At 30.9% G+C, this 15323-nt stretch overlaps 1 protein-coding gene across 1 annotated transcript in view; it reads right to left on the bottom strand.

Moving 5' to 3' along the window:
• LOC143242336 (fasciclin-1-like) overlaps positions 1 to 15323 on the bottom strand; it is an 81080-nt gene that overhangs the window by 41161 nt on the left and 24596 nt on the right. Inside the window, exon 8 of the mRNA XM_076485696.1 lies at positions 11380 to 11527. Within this exon, the coding sequence (XP_076341811.1) occupies positions 11380 to 11527 (148 nt within the window). The remainder of the gene's footprint in view (positions 1 to 11379; positions 11528 to 15323) is intronic.

Genomic DNA, 15323 nt, shown 5'->3' with positions numbered 1-15323 from the left:
TTGTCCAATAGTAACCAACACATCATACATAATAAGGAAGATAAGTTTGTTCAATAGTAACCAACACATCATACATAATAAGGAAGATAAGTTTGTCCAATAGTAACCAACACATCATACATAATAAGGAAGATAAGTTTGTCCAATAGTAACCAACACATCATACATAATAAGGAAGATAAGTTTGTCCAATAGTAACCAACACATCACACATAATAAGGAAGATAAGTTTGTCCAATAGTAACCAACACATCATACATAATAAGGAAGATAAGTTTGTCCAATAGTAACCAACACATCATACATAATAAGGAAGATAAGTTTGTCCAATAGTAACCAACACATCATACATAATAAGGAAGATAAGTTTGTCCAATAGTAACCAACACATCATACATAGTAAGGAAGATAAGTTTGTCCAATAGTAACCAACACATCATACATAATAAGGAAGATAAGTTTGTCCAATAGTAACCAACACATCATACATAATAAGGAAGATAAGTTTGTCCAATAGTAACCAACACATCATACATAATAAGGAAGATAAGTTTGTCCAATAGTAACCAACACATCATACATAATAAGGAAGATAAGTTTGTCCAATAGTAACCAACACATCATACATAATAAGGAAGATAAGTTTGTCCAATAGTAACCAACACATCATACATAATAAGGAAGATAAGTTTGTCCAATAGTAACCAACACATCATACATAGTAAGGAAGATAAGTTTGTCCAATAGTAACCAACACATCATACATAATAAGGAAGATAAGTTTGTCCAATAGTAACCAACACATCATACATAATAAGGAAGATAAGTTTGTCCAATAGTAACCAACACATCATACATAATAAGGAAGATAAGTTTGTCCAATAGTAACCAACACATCATACATAGTAAGGAAGATAAGTTTGTCCAATAGTAACCAACACATCATACATAATAAGGAAGATAAGTTTGTCCAATAGTAACCAACACATCATACATAGTAAGGAAGATAAGTTTGTCCAATAGTAACCAACACATCATACATAGTAAGGAAGATAAGTTTGTCCAATAGTAACCAACACATCATACATAATAAGGAAGATAAGTTTGTCCAATAGTAACCAACACATCATACATAGTAAGGAAGATAAGTTTGTCCAATAGTAACCAACACATCACAATACATAATAAGGAAGATAAGTTTCCAATAGTCCAATAGTAACCAACACATCACACATAATAAGAAAAGATAAGTTTGTCCAATAGTAACCAACACATCATAAATAGTAAGGAAGATAAGTTTGTCCAATAGTAACCAACACATCATACATAGTAAGGAAGATAAGTTTGTCCAATAGTAACCAACACATCATACATAATAAGGAAGATAAGTTTGTTCAATAGTAACCAACACATCATAAATAATAAGGAAGATAAGTTTGTCCAATAGTAAAAAACACATCATATATAATAAGGAAGATAAGTTTGTCCAATAGTAACAAACACATCATACATAATAAGGAAGATAAGTTTGTCCAATAGTAACCAACACATCACACATAATAAGAAGATAAGTTTGTCCAATAGTAACCAACACATCATACATAGTAAGGAAGATAAGTTTGTCCAATAGTAACCAACACATCATACATAGTAAGGAAGATAAGTTTGTCCAATAGTAACCAACACATCATACATAGTAAGGAAGATAAGTTTGTCCAATAGTAACCAACACATCATACATAATAAGGAAGATAAGTTTGTCCAATAGTAACCAACACATCACACATAATAAGGGTTTGTCCAATAGATAAGTTTGTCCAATAGTAACCAACACATCATACATAATAAGGAAGATAAGTTTGTCCAATAGTAACCAACACATCATACATAGTAAGGAAGATAAGTTTGTCCAATAGTAACCAACACATCATACATAATAAGGAAGATAAGTTTGTCCAATAGTAACCAACACATCACACATAATAAGGAAGATAAGTTTGTCCAATAGTAACCAACACATCACACATAATAAGGAAGATAAGTTTGTCCAATAGTAACCAACACATCATACATAGTAAGGAAGATAAGTTTGTCCAATAGTAACCAACACATCATACATAGTAAGGAAGATAAGTTTGTCCAATAGTAACCAACACATCATACATAGTAAGGAAGATAAGTTTGTCCAATAGTAACCAACACATCATACATAGTAAGGAAGATAAGTTTGTCCAATAGTAACCAACACATCATACATAATAAGAAAGATAAGTTTGTCCAATAGTAACCAACACATCATACATAATAAGGAAGATAAGTTTGTCCAATAGTAACCAACACATCATACATAATAAGGAAGATAAGTTTGTTCAATAGTAACCAACACATCATACATAATAAGGAAGATAAGTTTGTCCAATAGTAACCAACACATCATACATAATAAGGAAGATAAGTTTGCCCAATAGTAACAAACACATCATACATAATAAGAACGATAAGTTTGTCCAATAGTAACCAACACATCAGACATAATAAGGAAGATAAGTTTGTCTAATAGTAACCAACACATCATACATAATAAGGAAGATAAGTTTGTCCAATAGTAACCAACACATCATACATAATAAGGAAGATAAGTTTGTCCAATAGTAAAAAACACATCATACATAATAAGGAAGATAAGTTTGTCCAATAGTAACCAACACATCACACATAATAAGAAAGATAAGTTCGTCCAATAGGAACCAACACATCACACATAATAAGGAAGATAAGTTTGTCCAATAGTAACCAACACATCACACATAATAAGGAAGATAAGTTTGTCCAATAGTAACCAACACATCATACATAATAAGGAAGATAAGTTTGTCCAATAGTAACCAACACATCATACATAGTAAGGAAGATAAGTTTGTCCAATAGTAACCAACACATCATACATAATAAGGAAGATAAGTTTGTCCAATAGTAACCAACACATCAGACATAATAAGGAAGATAAGTTTGTCCAATAGTAACCAACACATCATACATAATAAGGAAGATAAGTTTGTCCAATAGTAACAAACACATCATACATAATAAGGAAGATAAGTTTGTCCAATAGTAACCAACACATCATACATATTAAGGAAGATAAGTTTGTCCAATAGTAACCAACACATCATACATAGTAAGGAAGATAAGTTTGTTCAATAGTAACCAACACATCATACATAGTAAGGAAGATAAGTTTGTCCAATAGTAACCAACACATCATACATAATAAGAAAGGTAAGTTTGTCCAATAGTAACCAACACATCACACATAATAAGAAAGGTAAGTTTGTCCAATAGTAACCAACACATCATACATAATAAGGAAGATAAGTTTGTCCAATAGTAACCAACACATCATACATAGTAAGGAAGATAAGTTTGTCCAATAGTAACCAACACATCATACATATTAAGGAAGATAAGTTTGTCCAATAGTAACCAACACATCACACATAATAAGAAAGATAAGTTTGTCCAATAGTAACCAACACATCACACATAATAAGGAAGATAAGTTTGTCCAATAGTAACCAACACATCACACATAATAAGGAAGATAAGTTTGTCCAATAGTAACCAACACATCATACATAGTAAGGAAGATAAGTTTGTCCAATAGTAACCAACACATCATACATAATAAGGAAGATAAGTTTGTCCAATAGTAACCAACACATCATACATAGTAAGGAAGATAAGTTTGTCCAATAGTAACCAACACATCATACATAATAAGGAAGATAAGTTTGTCCAATAGTAACCAACACATCATACATAATAAGGAAGATAAGTTTGTCCAATAGTAACCAACACATCATACATAATAAGGAAGATAAGTTTGTCAATAGTAACCAACACATCACAAATAATAAGAAAGGTAAGTTCGTCCAATAGTAACCAACACATCACACATAATAAGAAAGGTAAGTTCGTCCAATAGGAACCAACACATCACACATAATAAGAAGGTAAGTTTCGTCCAATAGTAACCAACACATCACACATAATAAGGAAGATAAGTTTGTCCAATAGTAACCAACACATCATAAATAGTAAGGAAGATAAGTTTGTTCAATAGTAACCAACACATCATACACAGTAAGGAAGATAAGTTTGTCTAATAGTAACCAACACATCAGACATAATAAGGAAGATAAGTTTGTTCAATAGTAACCAACACATCATACATAATAAGGAAGATAAGTTTGTCCAATAGTAAAAAACACATCATATATAATAAGGAAGATAAGTTTGTCCAATAGTAACAAACACATTATACATAATAAGGAAGATAAGTTTATCAATAGTAACCAACACATCACACATAATAAGGAAGATAAGTTTGTCCAATAGTAACCAACACATCATAAATAGTAAGGAAGATAAGTTTGTTCAATAGGAACCAACACATCATACATAGTAAGGAAGATAAGTTTGTCCAATAGTAACCAACACATCACACATAATAAGGAAGATAAGTTTGTCCAATAGTAACCAACACATCACACATATAAAGAAGATAAGTTCGTCCAATAGTAACCAACACATCATACATAGTAAGGAAGATAAGTTTGTCCAATAGTAACCAACACATCACACATAATAAGAAAGATAAGTTCGTCCAATAGGAACCAACACATCACACATAATAAGAAAGATAAGTTTGTCCAATAGAACCAACACATCATAAATAGTAAGGAAGATAAGTTTGTCCAATAGTAACCAACACATCATACATAGTAAGGAAGATAAGTTTGTCCAATAGTAACCAACACATCATACATAATAAGGAAGATAAGTTTGTTCAATAGTAACCAACACATCATAAATAATAAGGAAGATAAGTTTGTCCAATAGTAAAAAACACATCATATATAATAAGGAAGATAAGTTTGTCCAATAGTAACAAACACATCATATATAATAAGGAAGATAAGTTTGTCCAATAGTAACCAACACATCACACATATTAAGAAAGATAAATTCGTCCAATAGTAACCAACACATCATAAATAGTAAGGAAGATAAGTTTGTTCAATAGGAACCAACACATCATACATAGTAAGGAAGATAAGTTTGTCTAATAGTAACCAACACATCATAAATAGTAAGGAAGATAAGTTTGTTCAATAGTAACCAACACATCACACATGATAAGGAATGAAAGTTTATCCAATAGAAACCAACACATCAGACATAGTAAGGAAGATAAGTTTGTCCAATAGTAACCAACACATATCAGACATAGTAAGGAAGATAAGTTTGTCCAATAGTAACCAACACATCACACATAATAAGAAATAAGTTCGTCCAATAGACACATCACACATAATAAGAAAGGTAAGTTCGTCCAATAGAACCAACACACACATATTAAGAAAGATAAGTTCGTCCAATAGTAACCAACACATCATACATAGTAAGGAAGATAAGTTTGCCCAATAGTAACAAACACATCATACATAGTAAGGAAGATAAGTTTGTTCAATAGTAACCAACACATCATACATAGTAAGGAAGATAAGTTTGTCCAATAGTAACCAACACATCATACATAGTAAGGAAGATAAGTTTGCCCAATAGTAACAAACACATCATACATAATAAAAAAGATAAGTTTGTCCAATAGTAACCAACACGTCAGACATAATAAGAAAGATAAGTTTGTCCAATAGTAACCAACACGTCAGACATATAAGGAAGATAAGTTTGTTCAATAGGAACCAACACATCATACATAATAAGGAAGATAAGTTTGTCTAATAGTAACCAACACATCATACATAATAAGGAAGATAAGTTTGCCCAATAGTAACAAACACATCATACATATTAAGAAAGATAAGTTTGTCCAATAGTAACCAACACGTCAGACATAGCAAGGAAGATAAGTTTGTCTAATAGTAACCAACACATCATACATAATAAGAAAGATAAGTTTGTCTAATAGTAACCAACACATCAGACATAATAAGGAAGATAAGTTTGTCCAATAGTAACCAACACATCATACATAGTAAGGAAGATAAGTTTGTCCAATAGTAAAAAACACATCATACATAATAAGGAAGATAAGTTTGTCCAATAGTAACCAACACATCACAAATAATAAGAAGGTAAGTTCGTCCAATAGGAACCACACATCACACATAATAAGAAAGATAAGTTTATCCAATAGTAACCAACACATCACAAATAATAAGAAAGGTAAGTTCGTCCAATACGAACCAACACATCACACATAATAAGGAAGATAAGTTTGTCCAATAGTAACCAACACATCATAAATAGTAAGGAAGATAAGTTTGTCCAATAGTAACCAACACATCATACATAGTAAGGAAGATAAGTTTGTCCAATAGTAACCAACACATCAGACATAATAAGGAAGATAAGTTTGTTCAATAGTAACCAACACATCATAAATAATAAGGAAGATAAGTTTGTCCAATAGTAAAAAACACATCATATATAATAAGGAAGATAAGTTTGTCCAATAGTAACAAACACATCATACATAATAAGGAAGATAAGTTTGTCCAATAGTAACCAACACATCACACATATTAAGAAAGGTAAGTTCGTCCAATAGTAACCAACACATCATAAATAGTAAGGAAGATAAGTTTGTTCAATAGGAACATCATACATATCAGGAAGATAAGTTTGTCAAGATAAGAAGATTTGTCCAATAGTAACCAACACATCACACATATTAAGAAAGATAAGTTCGTCCAATAGTAACCAACACATCACACATAATAAGAAAGGTAAGTTCGTCCAATAGAACCAACACATCACACATAATAAGAAGATAAGTTCGTCCAATAGAACCAACACATCACACATAATAAGAAAGATAAGTTTGTCCAATAGTAACCAACACATCATAAATAGTAAGGAAGATAAGTTTGCCCAATAGTAACAAACACATCATACATATTAAGAAAGATAAGTTTGTCCAATAGTAACCAACACATCATACATAATAAGGAAGATAAGTTTGTCTAATAGTAACCAACACATCATACATAATAAGAAAGATAAGTTTGTCCAATAGTAACCAACACATCATACATAATAAGGAAGATAAGTTTGTCCAATAGTAACCAAAACATCATACATAATAAGGAAGATAAGTTTGTCCAATAGTAACCAACACATCATACATAGTAAGGAAGATAAGTTTGTCTAATAGTAACCAACACATCATACATAGTAAGGAAGATAAGTTTGTCCAATAGTAACCAACACATCATAAATAATAAGGAAGATAAGTTTGTCCAATAGTAACCAACACATCATACATAGTAAGGAAGATAAGTTTGTCCAATAGTAACCAACACATCATACATAGTAAGGAAGATAAGTTTGTCCAATAGTAACCAACACGTCAGACATAGTAAGGAAGATAAGTTTGTCCAATAGTAACCAACACATCATACATAGTAAGGAAGATAAGTTTGTCCAATAGTAACCAACACATCATACATAGTAAGGAAGATAAGTTTGTCCAATAGTAAAAACACATCATACATAATAAGGAAGATAAGTTTGTCCAATAGTAACAAACACATACATACATAAGGAAGATAAGTTTATCCAATAGTAACCAACACATCACACATATTAAGAAAGGTAAGTTCGTCCAATAGTAACCAACACATCATAAATAGTAAGGAAGATAAGTTTGTTCAATAGGAACCAACACATCATACATAATAAGGAAGATAAGTTTGTCCAATAGTAACAAACACATCATACATAATAAGGAAGATAAATTTGTTCTATAGGAACGAACATATCACACATGATAAGGGAATGAAAGTTTATCCAATAGAAACCAACACATCACACATATTAAGAAAGGTAAGTTCGTCCAATAGGAACCAACACATCACACATAATAAGGAAGATAAGTTTGTCCAATAGAACCAACACATCACACATAATAAGGAAGATAAGTTTGTCCAATAGTAACCAACACATCAGACATAATAAGGAAGATAAGTTTGTCCAATAGTAACCAACACATCATAAATAATAAGGAAGATAAGTTTGTCCAATAGTAACAAACACATCATACATAATAAGGAAGATAAGTTTGTCCAATAGTAACCAACACATCACACATATTAAGAAGGTAAGTTCGTCCAATAGTAACCAACACATCATAAATAGTAAGGAAGATAAGTTTGTTCAATAGGAACCAACACATCACACATGATAAGGAAGAAAGTTTATCCAATAGTAACCAACACATCAGACATAGTAAGGAAGATAAGTTTGTCCAATAGTAACCAACACATCATACATAGTAAGGAAGATAAGTTTGTCCAATAGTAACCAACACATCACACATAATAAGAAAGATAAGTTCGTCCAATAGTAACCAACACATCACACATAATAAGGAAGATAAGTTTGTTCAATAGGAACCAACATCAGACATAATAAGGAAGATAAGTTTGTCCAATAGTAACCAACACATCATACATAATAAGGAAGATAAGTTTGTCCAATAGTAACCAACACATCATACATAATAAGGAAGATAAGTTTGTCCAATAGTAACCAACACATCATACATAATAAGGAAGATAAGTTTGTCCAATAGTAACCAACACATCACACATAATAAGGAAGGTAAGTTTGTCCAATAGTAACCAACACATCATACATAGTAAGGAAGATAAGTTTGTCCAATAGTAACCAACACATCATACATAGTAAGGAAGATAAGTTTGTCCAATAGTAACCAACACATCATACATAGTAAGGAAGATAAGTTTGTCCAATAGTAACCAACACATCATACATAATAAGAAAGATAAGTTTGTCCAATAGTAACCAACACATCATACATAATAAGGAAGATAAGTTTATCCAATAGTAACCAACACATCATACATAGTAAGGAAGATAAGTTTGTCCAATAGTAACAAACACATCATACATAGTAAGGAAGATAAGTTTGTCCAATAGTAACAAACACATCATACATAATAAGGAAGATAAGTTTATCCAATAGTAACCAACACATCATACATAATAAGGAAGATAAGTTTGTCCAATAGTAACCAACACATCATACATAATAAGGAAGATAAGTTTGTCCAATAGTAACCAACACATCATACATAATAAGGAAGATAAGTTTGTCCAATAGTAACCAACACATCAGACATAATAAGGAAGATAAGTTTGTCCAATAGTAACCAACACATCAGACATAATAAGGAAGATAAGTTTGTCCAATAGTAACCAACACATCATACATAATAAGGAAGATAAGTTTGTCCAATAGTAACCAACACATCATACATAGTAAGGAAGATAAGTTTATCCAATAGTAACCAACACATCATACATAATAAGGAAGATAAATTTGTCCAATAGTAACCAACACGTCAGACATAATAAGGAAGATAAGCTTGTCTAATAGTAACCAACACATCATACATAATAAGGAAGATAAGTTTATCCAATAGTAACCAACACATCATACATAGTAAGGAAGATAAGTTTATCCAATAGTAACCAACACATCATACATAGTAAGGAAGATAAGTTTATCCAATAGTAACCAACACATCATACACAGTAAGGAAGACAAATTTGTCCAATAGTAACCAACACATCATACATAATAAGGAAGATAAGTTTGTCCAATAGTAACCAACACATCATACATAGTAAGGAAGATAAGTTTATCCAATAGTAACCAACACATCATACATAGTAAGGAAGATAAGTTTGTCCAATAGTAACCAACACATCATACATAATAAGAAAGATAAGTTTGTCCAATAGTAACCAACACATCATACATAATAAGGAAGATAAGTTTATCCAATAGTAACCAACACATCATACATAGTAAGGAAGATAAGTTTGTCTAATAGTAACAAACACATCATACATAGTAAGGAAGATAAGTTTGTCCAATAGTAACAAACACATCATACATAATAAGGAAGATAAGTTTATCCAATAGTAACCAACACATCATATATAATAAGGAAGATAAATTTGTCCAATAGTAACCAACTCATCATACATAATAAGGAAGATAAGTTTGTCCAATAGTAACCAACACATCATACATAATAAGGAAGATAAGTTTGTCCAATAGTAACCAACACATCAGACATAATAAGGAAGATAAGTTTATCCAATAGTAACCAACACATCATACATAATAAGGAAGATAAATTTGTCCAATAGTAACCAACACATCATACATAATAAGGAAGATAAGTTTGTCTAATAGTAACCAACACATCATACATAATAAGGAAGATAAGTTTATCCAATAGTAACCAACACATCATACATCCAATAGTAACCAACACATCATACATAGTAAGGAAGATAAATTTGTCCAATAGTAACCAACACATCATACATAATAAGAAAGATAAGTTTGTCTAATAGTAACCAACACATCATACATAATAAGGAAGATAAGTTTGTCCAATAGTAACCAACACATCATACATAGTAAGGAAGATAAGTTTATCCAATAGTAACCAACACATCATACATAGTAAGGAAGATAAGTTTGTCCAATAGTAACAAACACATCATACATAGTAAGGAAGATAAGTTTGCCCAATAGTAACAAACACATCATACATAGTAAGGAAGATAAATTTGTCCAATAGTAACCAACATCATATATAATAAGGAAGATAAATTTGTCCAATAGTAACCAACACATCACACATAATAAGGAAGATAAGTTTTCCAATAGTAACCAACACATCATATATAATAAGGAAGATAAGTTTGTCCAATAGTAACCAACATCATACATAATAAGGAAGATAAGTTTGTCCAATAGTAACCAACACATCATACATAATAAGGAAGATTTGTCTAATAGTAACCAACACATCATACATAGTAAGGAAGATAAGTTTGTCTAATAGTAACCAACACATCATACATAGTAAGGAAGATAAGTTTGTCTAATAGTAACCAACACATCATACATAGTAAGGAAGGTAAGTTTCTCCAATACGAACGTATAAATCACACAAAACAAGGGAAGGTAAGTATGTGGAACAGGAACCATCACATCAAATACAATACGAAAGGTAAGCTTTTCCAATGTGAACGAACGCAACAGACATAATAAAGAAAATAAGTATGTCGAATAGGAACCAACACAAAATTACACCTATTAACAGCCTCGAGGTGGACTCTTTCTAAAATCACACAAACTAACAGCCACGTACTAACAGCACAATAATATTTTTCAATTCATGTTTGAACTCATATTAATAATATTTAATTAATATCATTTAAAACATAATTATCAAACCAAACCGTAAATCTGGATCACTTGACAATTTCTCCATTATTGTCTGATAAGGTAGGCCCAACACCCGGTCGATGACATGAATTATACCATTTGTTGCACCAATGTCAGCTTCTACAACAGTAGCGTTCACCCCGCCAGCTTCTACTGTTAAAGCTGAAACAAAATAAATAAAAACGAAAGTCTTTTCCAGATAATATATATCAAGAAATCTTAGGAAAATATCACACTTTTATAACAATGAAACTGAGAGAGTTCGTCTGATAGAGTGGACATCTCACACCTTTAGAAAAGTGAAAAATAGTAGTAGTATATTAGAATTGAAAAATTAATACTGTAAGACAATGAAACTTAATATGGTAGAGTGAGCAACTCACACCTTCAAAACAGTAAAAAATAGTGTTAGACTGATAGAGTTCACAGATTAATACTGTAAGACAATAAAACTTAATATGTTAGAGTGGGCAACTCGCACCTTGAAAACAGTAAAAAATAGTGTTAGACTGATAGAGTTCACAGATTAATACTGTAAGACAGTGAAACTTAATATGTTAGAGTGGGCAACTCACACATTCAGAACAGTAAAAAATAGTGTTAGACTGATAGAGTTCACAGATTAATACTGTAAGACAATGAAACTTAATATGTTAGAGTGGGCAACTCACACCTTCAAAACAGTAAAAAATAGTGTTAGACTGATAGAGTTCACAGATTAATACTGTAAGACAGTGAAACTTAATATGTTAGAGTGGGCAACTCACACCTTGAAATAAGTAAAAAATAGTGTCAGACTGATAGAGTTCACAGATTAATACTGTAAGACAATGAAACTTAATATGTTAGAGTGGGCAACTCAGACCTTCAAAACAATAAAAAATAGTGTTAGACTAATAGAGTTCACAGATTAATACTGTAAGACATTGAAACTTAATATGTTAGAGTGGGCAACTCACACATTCAAAACAGTAAAAAATAGTGTTAGACTGATAGAGTTCACAGATTAATACTGTAAGACAATGAAACTTAATATGTTAGAGTGGGCAACTCACACCTTCAAAACAGTAAAAAATAGTGTTAGACTGATAGAGTTCACAGATTAATACTGTAAGACAATGAAACTTAATATGTTAGAGTGGGCAACTCACACCTTGAAATAAGTAAAAAATAGTGTCAGACTGATAGAGTTCACAGATTAATACTGTAAGACAATGAAACTTAATATGTTAGAGTGGGCAACTCAGACCTTCAAAACAATAAAAAATAGTGTTAGACTAATAGAGTTCACAGATTAATACTGTAAGACATTGAAACTTAATATGTTAGAGTGGGCAACTCACACCTTCAAAACAGTAAAAAATAGTGTTAGACTGATAGAGTTCACAGATTAATACTGTAAGATATTGAAACTTAATATGTTAGAGTGGGCAACTCACACCTTCAAAACAGTAAAAAATAGTGTTAGACTAATAGAGTTCACAGATTAATACTGTAAGACATTGAAACTTAATATGTTAGAGTGGGCAACTCACACCTTCAAAACAGTAAAAAATAGTGTTAGACTAATAGAGTTCACAGATTAATACTGTAAGACATTGAAACTTAATATGTTAGAGTGGGCAACTCACACCTTCAAAACAGTAAAAAATAGTGTTAGACTAATAGAGTTCACAGATTAATACTGTAAGACAATGAAACTTAATATGTTAGAGTGGGCAACTCACACATTCAAAACAGTAAAAGATAGTGTTAGACTGATAGAGTTCACAGATTAATACTGTAAGATATTGAAACTTAATATGTTAGAGTGGGCAACTCACACATTCAGAACAGTGGAAAATATTGTTAAACTGTTATAGTTGATAAATTAAAACTTAAAGACAGTAAAACGTAAACCATTACAGTGGGAAACTCACACCTTCACAACAGTGAAACATGCTATATGTGAGAACGGCTCGTTTGGGTTGAGAAAATTTGTTTATGTAGAGGAGCGAACAACGTTTCAACCTTCTTCGGTCATCGTTAGGTTCACAAAGAAAGGTAACTGATCAATAGCTGACCACATGTTTGAAGGGGTTGTGTAACTGAGTGTAGGAATGTAGAGGGCGTGGTTAGATGTTCTGAATATATATATTTAAATAGAGGTATAAAGGTGTTCCCTTGTATTGGTGTATTTTGGGCTTGAGTTGTTGTATAAGTAAGGCTTCTTTAATTTTGCGTTTGTTTATGTTTGTTCCTTTATTTAGAATTTGAGTGTTTTCTATGGTTATATTGTGTTTATTTGATTCGCATTGTTCGAAAACGTGTGAAGGTGACTTTTATGTTCTTTGAATCTGGTTTCCATTTTTACTTGTTTCTCCAATATAGAAGTCGTGGCAGTTATCACATTGTATTTTATAAATAATGTTGGTGTGGTGTTTGTCAGTGTAGTTTTTACATAGTATAGACCTCAGTTTTGTGCCTGGTTTTTGAATAAATTTGGTATTAACTGGAATGTCATATTTTGTTACTAGTGTTTGCCAAATGTTGGTTATTTGTCTGCTGATGTCAGGAATATATGGAATACAGCAGTATATGGTTTTGTGATTTTTTTTGATTCATGAGATATATTTACTTTTGTTGGTTGATTTTGCTTTCTGCCTAGGTGTGTGCGTATAATGTTTTCTACGGTTTGTGGAGGAAACTTATTGATGTTGATGAAGTATTGTTTTATTTTGTCTAATTCATTCTTAATTTTATCTGGTATATCATAAACAAAGAGCAGTATAATGAAATTTTAAAAGATAGACACTAAATCTTTGAATCGTGCACAGTAAAATATACCAGGATGGATATGATAAATATATTAACTACCAAATAACATTAATATTTCTTTCATTGCGACTTATACTAACGTAACATAATTCATGGATATTACATGAGTTTCTTTTCAATTCTTTTTGATGACACAAATAAAATTACAGTTTATTTTGAAGTAATGTTTAGATAATACTTTAAAAAATATTAATCACGTTTGAAATATTGTACTGAATAATTTTATATCTTAAAAGTGGTTGAATTTGAACTTAAGCACAAAGCTACGAAATAGGCTATCTGTGTTATGTCAACCACGGGTATCAAAAATCAACTTTTAATGTCGAAAGTAAGCAGATATGCGCTATGCCAAGGGGAGACGGACCTTGTATAATGTATAGTAAAGTATGGTAAATAAAAATCGTATTATTTTTTAAAAACAATAATTAAAGCATAGTCAATAGTAATCGAGTGATTGTTTACATAACGTTATTAAACTATAGTCAGTAGTAATCGTGTGATTGTTTATACAACGTTATTAAACTATAGTCAGTAGTAATCGTGTGATTGTTTATACAACGTTATTAAACTATAGTCAGTAGTAATCGTGTGATTGTTTATACAACGTTATTAAACTAGAGTCAGTAGTAATCGTGTGATTGTTTATACAACGTTATTAAACTAGAGTCAGTAGTAATCGTGTGACTGTTTATACAACGTTATTAAACTATAATCAGTAGTAATCGTATGATTGTTTATACGACGTTATTAAACTATAGTCAGTAGTAATTGTATGATTGTTTATACAACGTTATTAAACTAGAGTCAGTAGTAATCGTGTGATTGTTTATACAACGTTATTAAACTATAGTCAGTAGTAATCGTGTGACTGTTTATACAACGTTATTAAACTATAATCAGTAGTAATCGTATGATTGTTTATACGACGTTATTAAACTATAGTCAGTAGTAATCGTATGATTGTTTATACAACGTTATTAAACTATAGTCAGTAGTAATCGTGTGATTGTTTATACAACGTTATTAAACTAGAGTCAGTAGTAATCGTGTGATTGTTTATACAACGTTATTAAACTATAGTCAGTAGTAATCGTGTGATTGTTTATACAACATTATTAAACTATAGTCAGTAGTAATCGTA

This window comes from Tachypleus tridentatus, unplaced genomic scaffold (assembly GCF_004210375.1).
Source record: "Tachypleus tridentatus isolate NWPU-2018 unplaced genomic scaffold, ASM421037v1 Hic_cluster_2, whole genome shotgun sequence".
In the NCBI taxonomy this organism is placed as follows: domain Eukaryota; kingdom Metazoa; phylum Arthropoda; class Merostomata; order Xiphosura; family Limulidae; genus Tachypleus; species Tachypleus tridentatus.
Note: the sequence above shows the minus strand (reverse complement) of the source record. Positions and strands in the feature narration are given on the sequence as shown.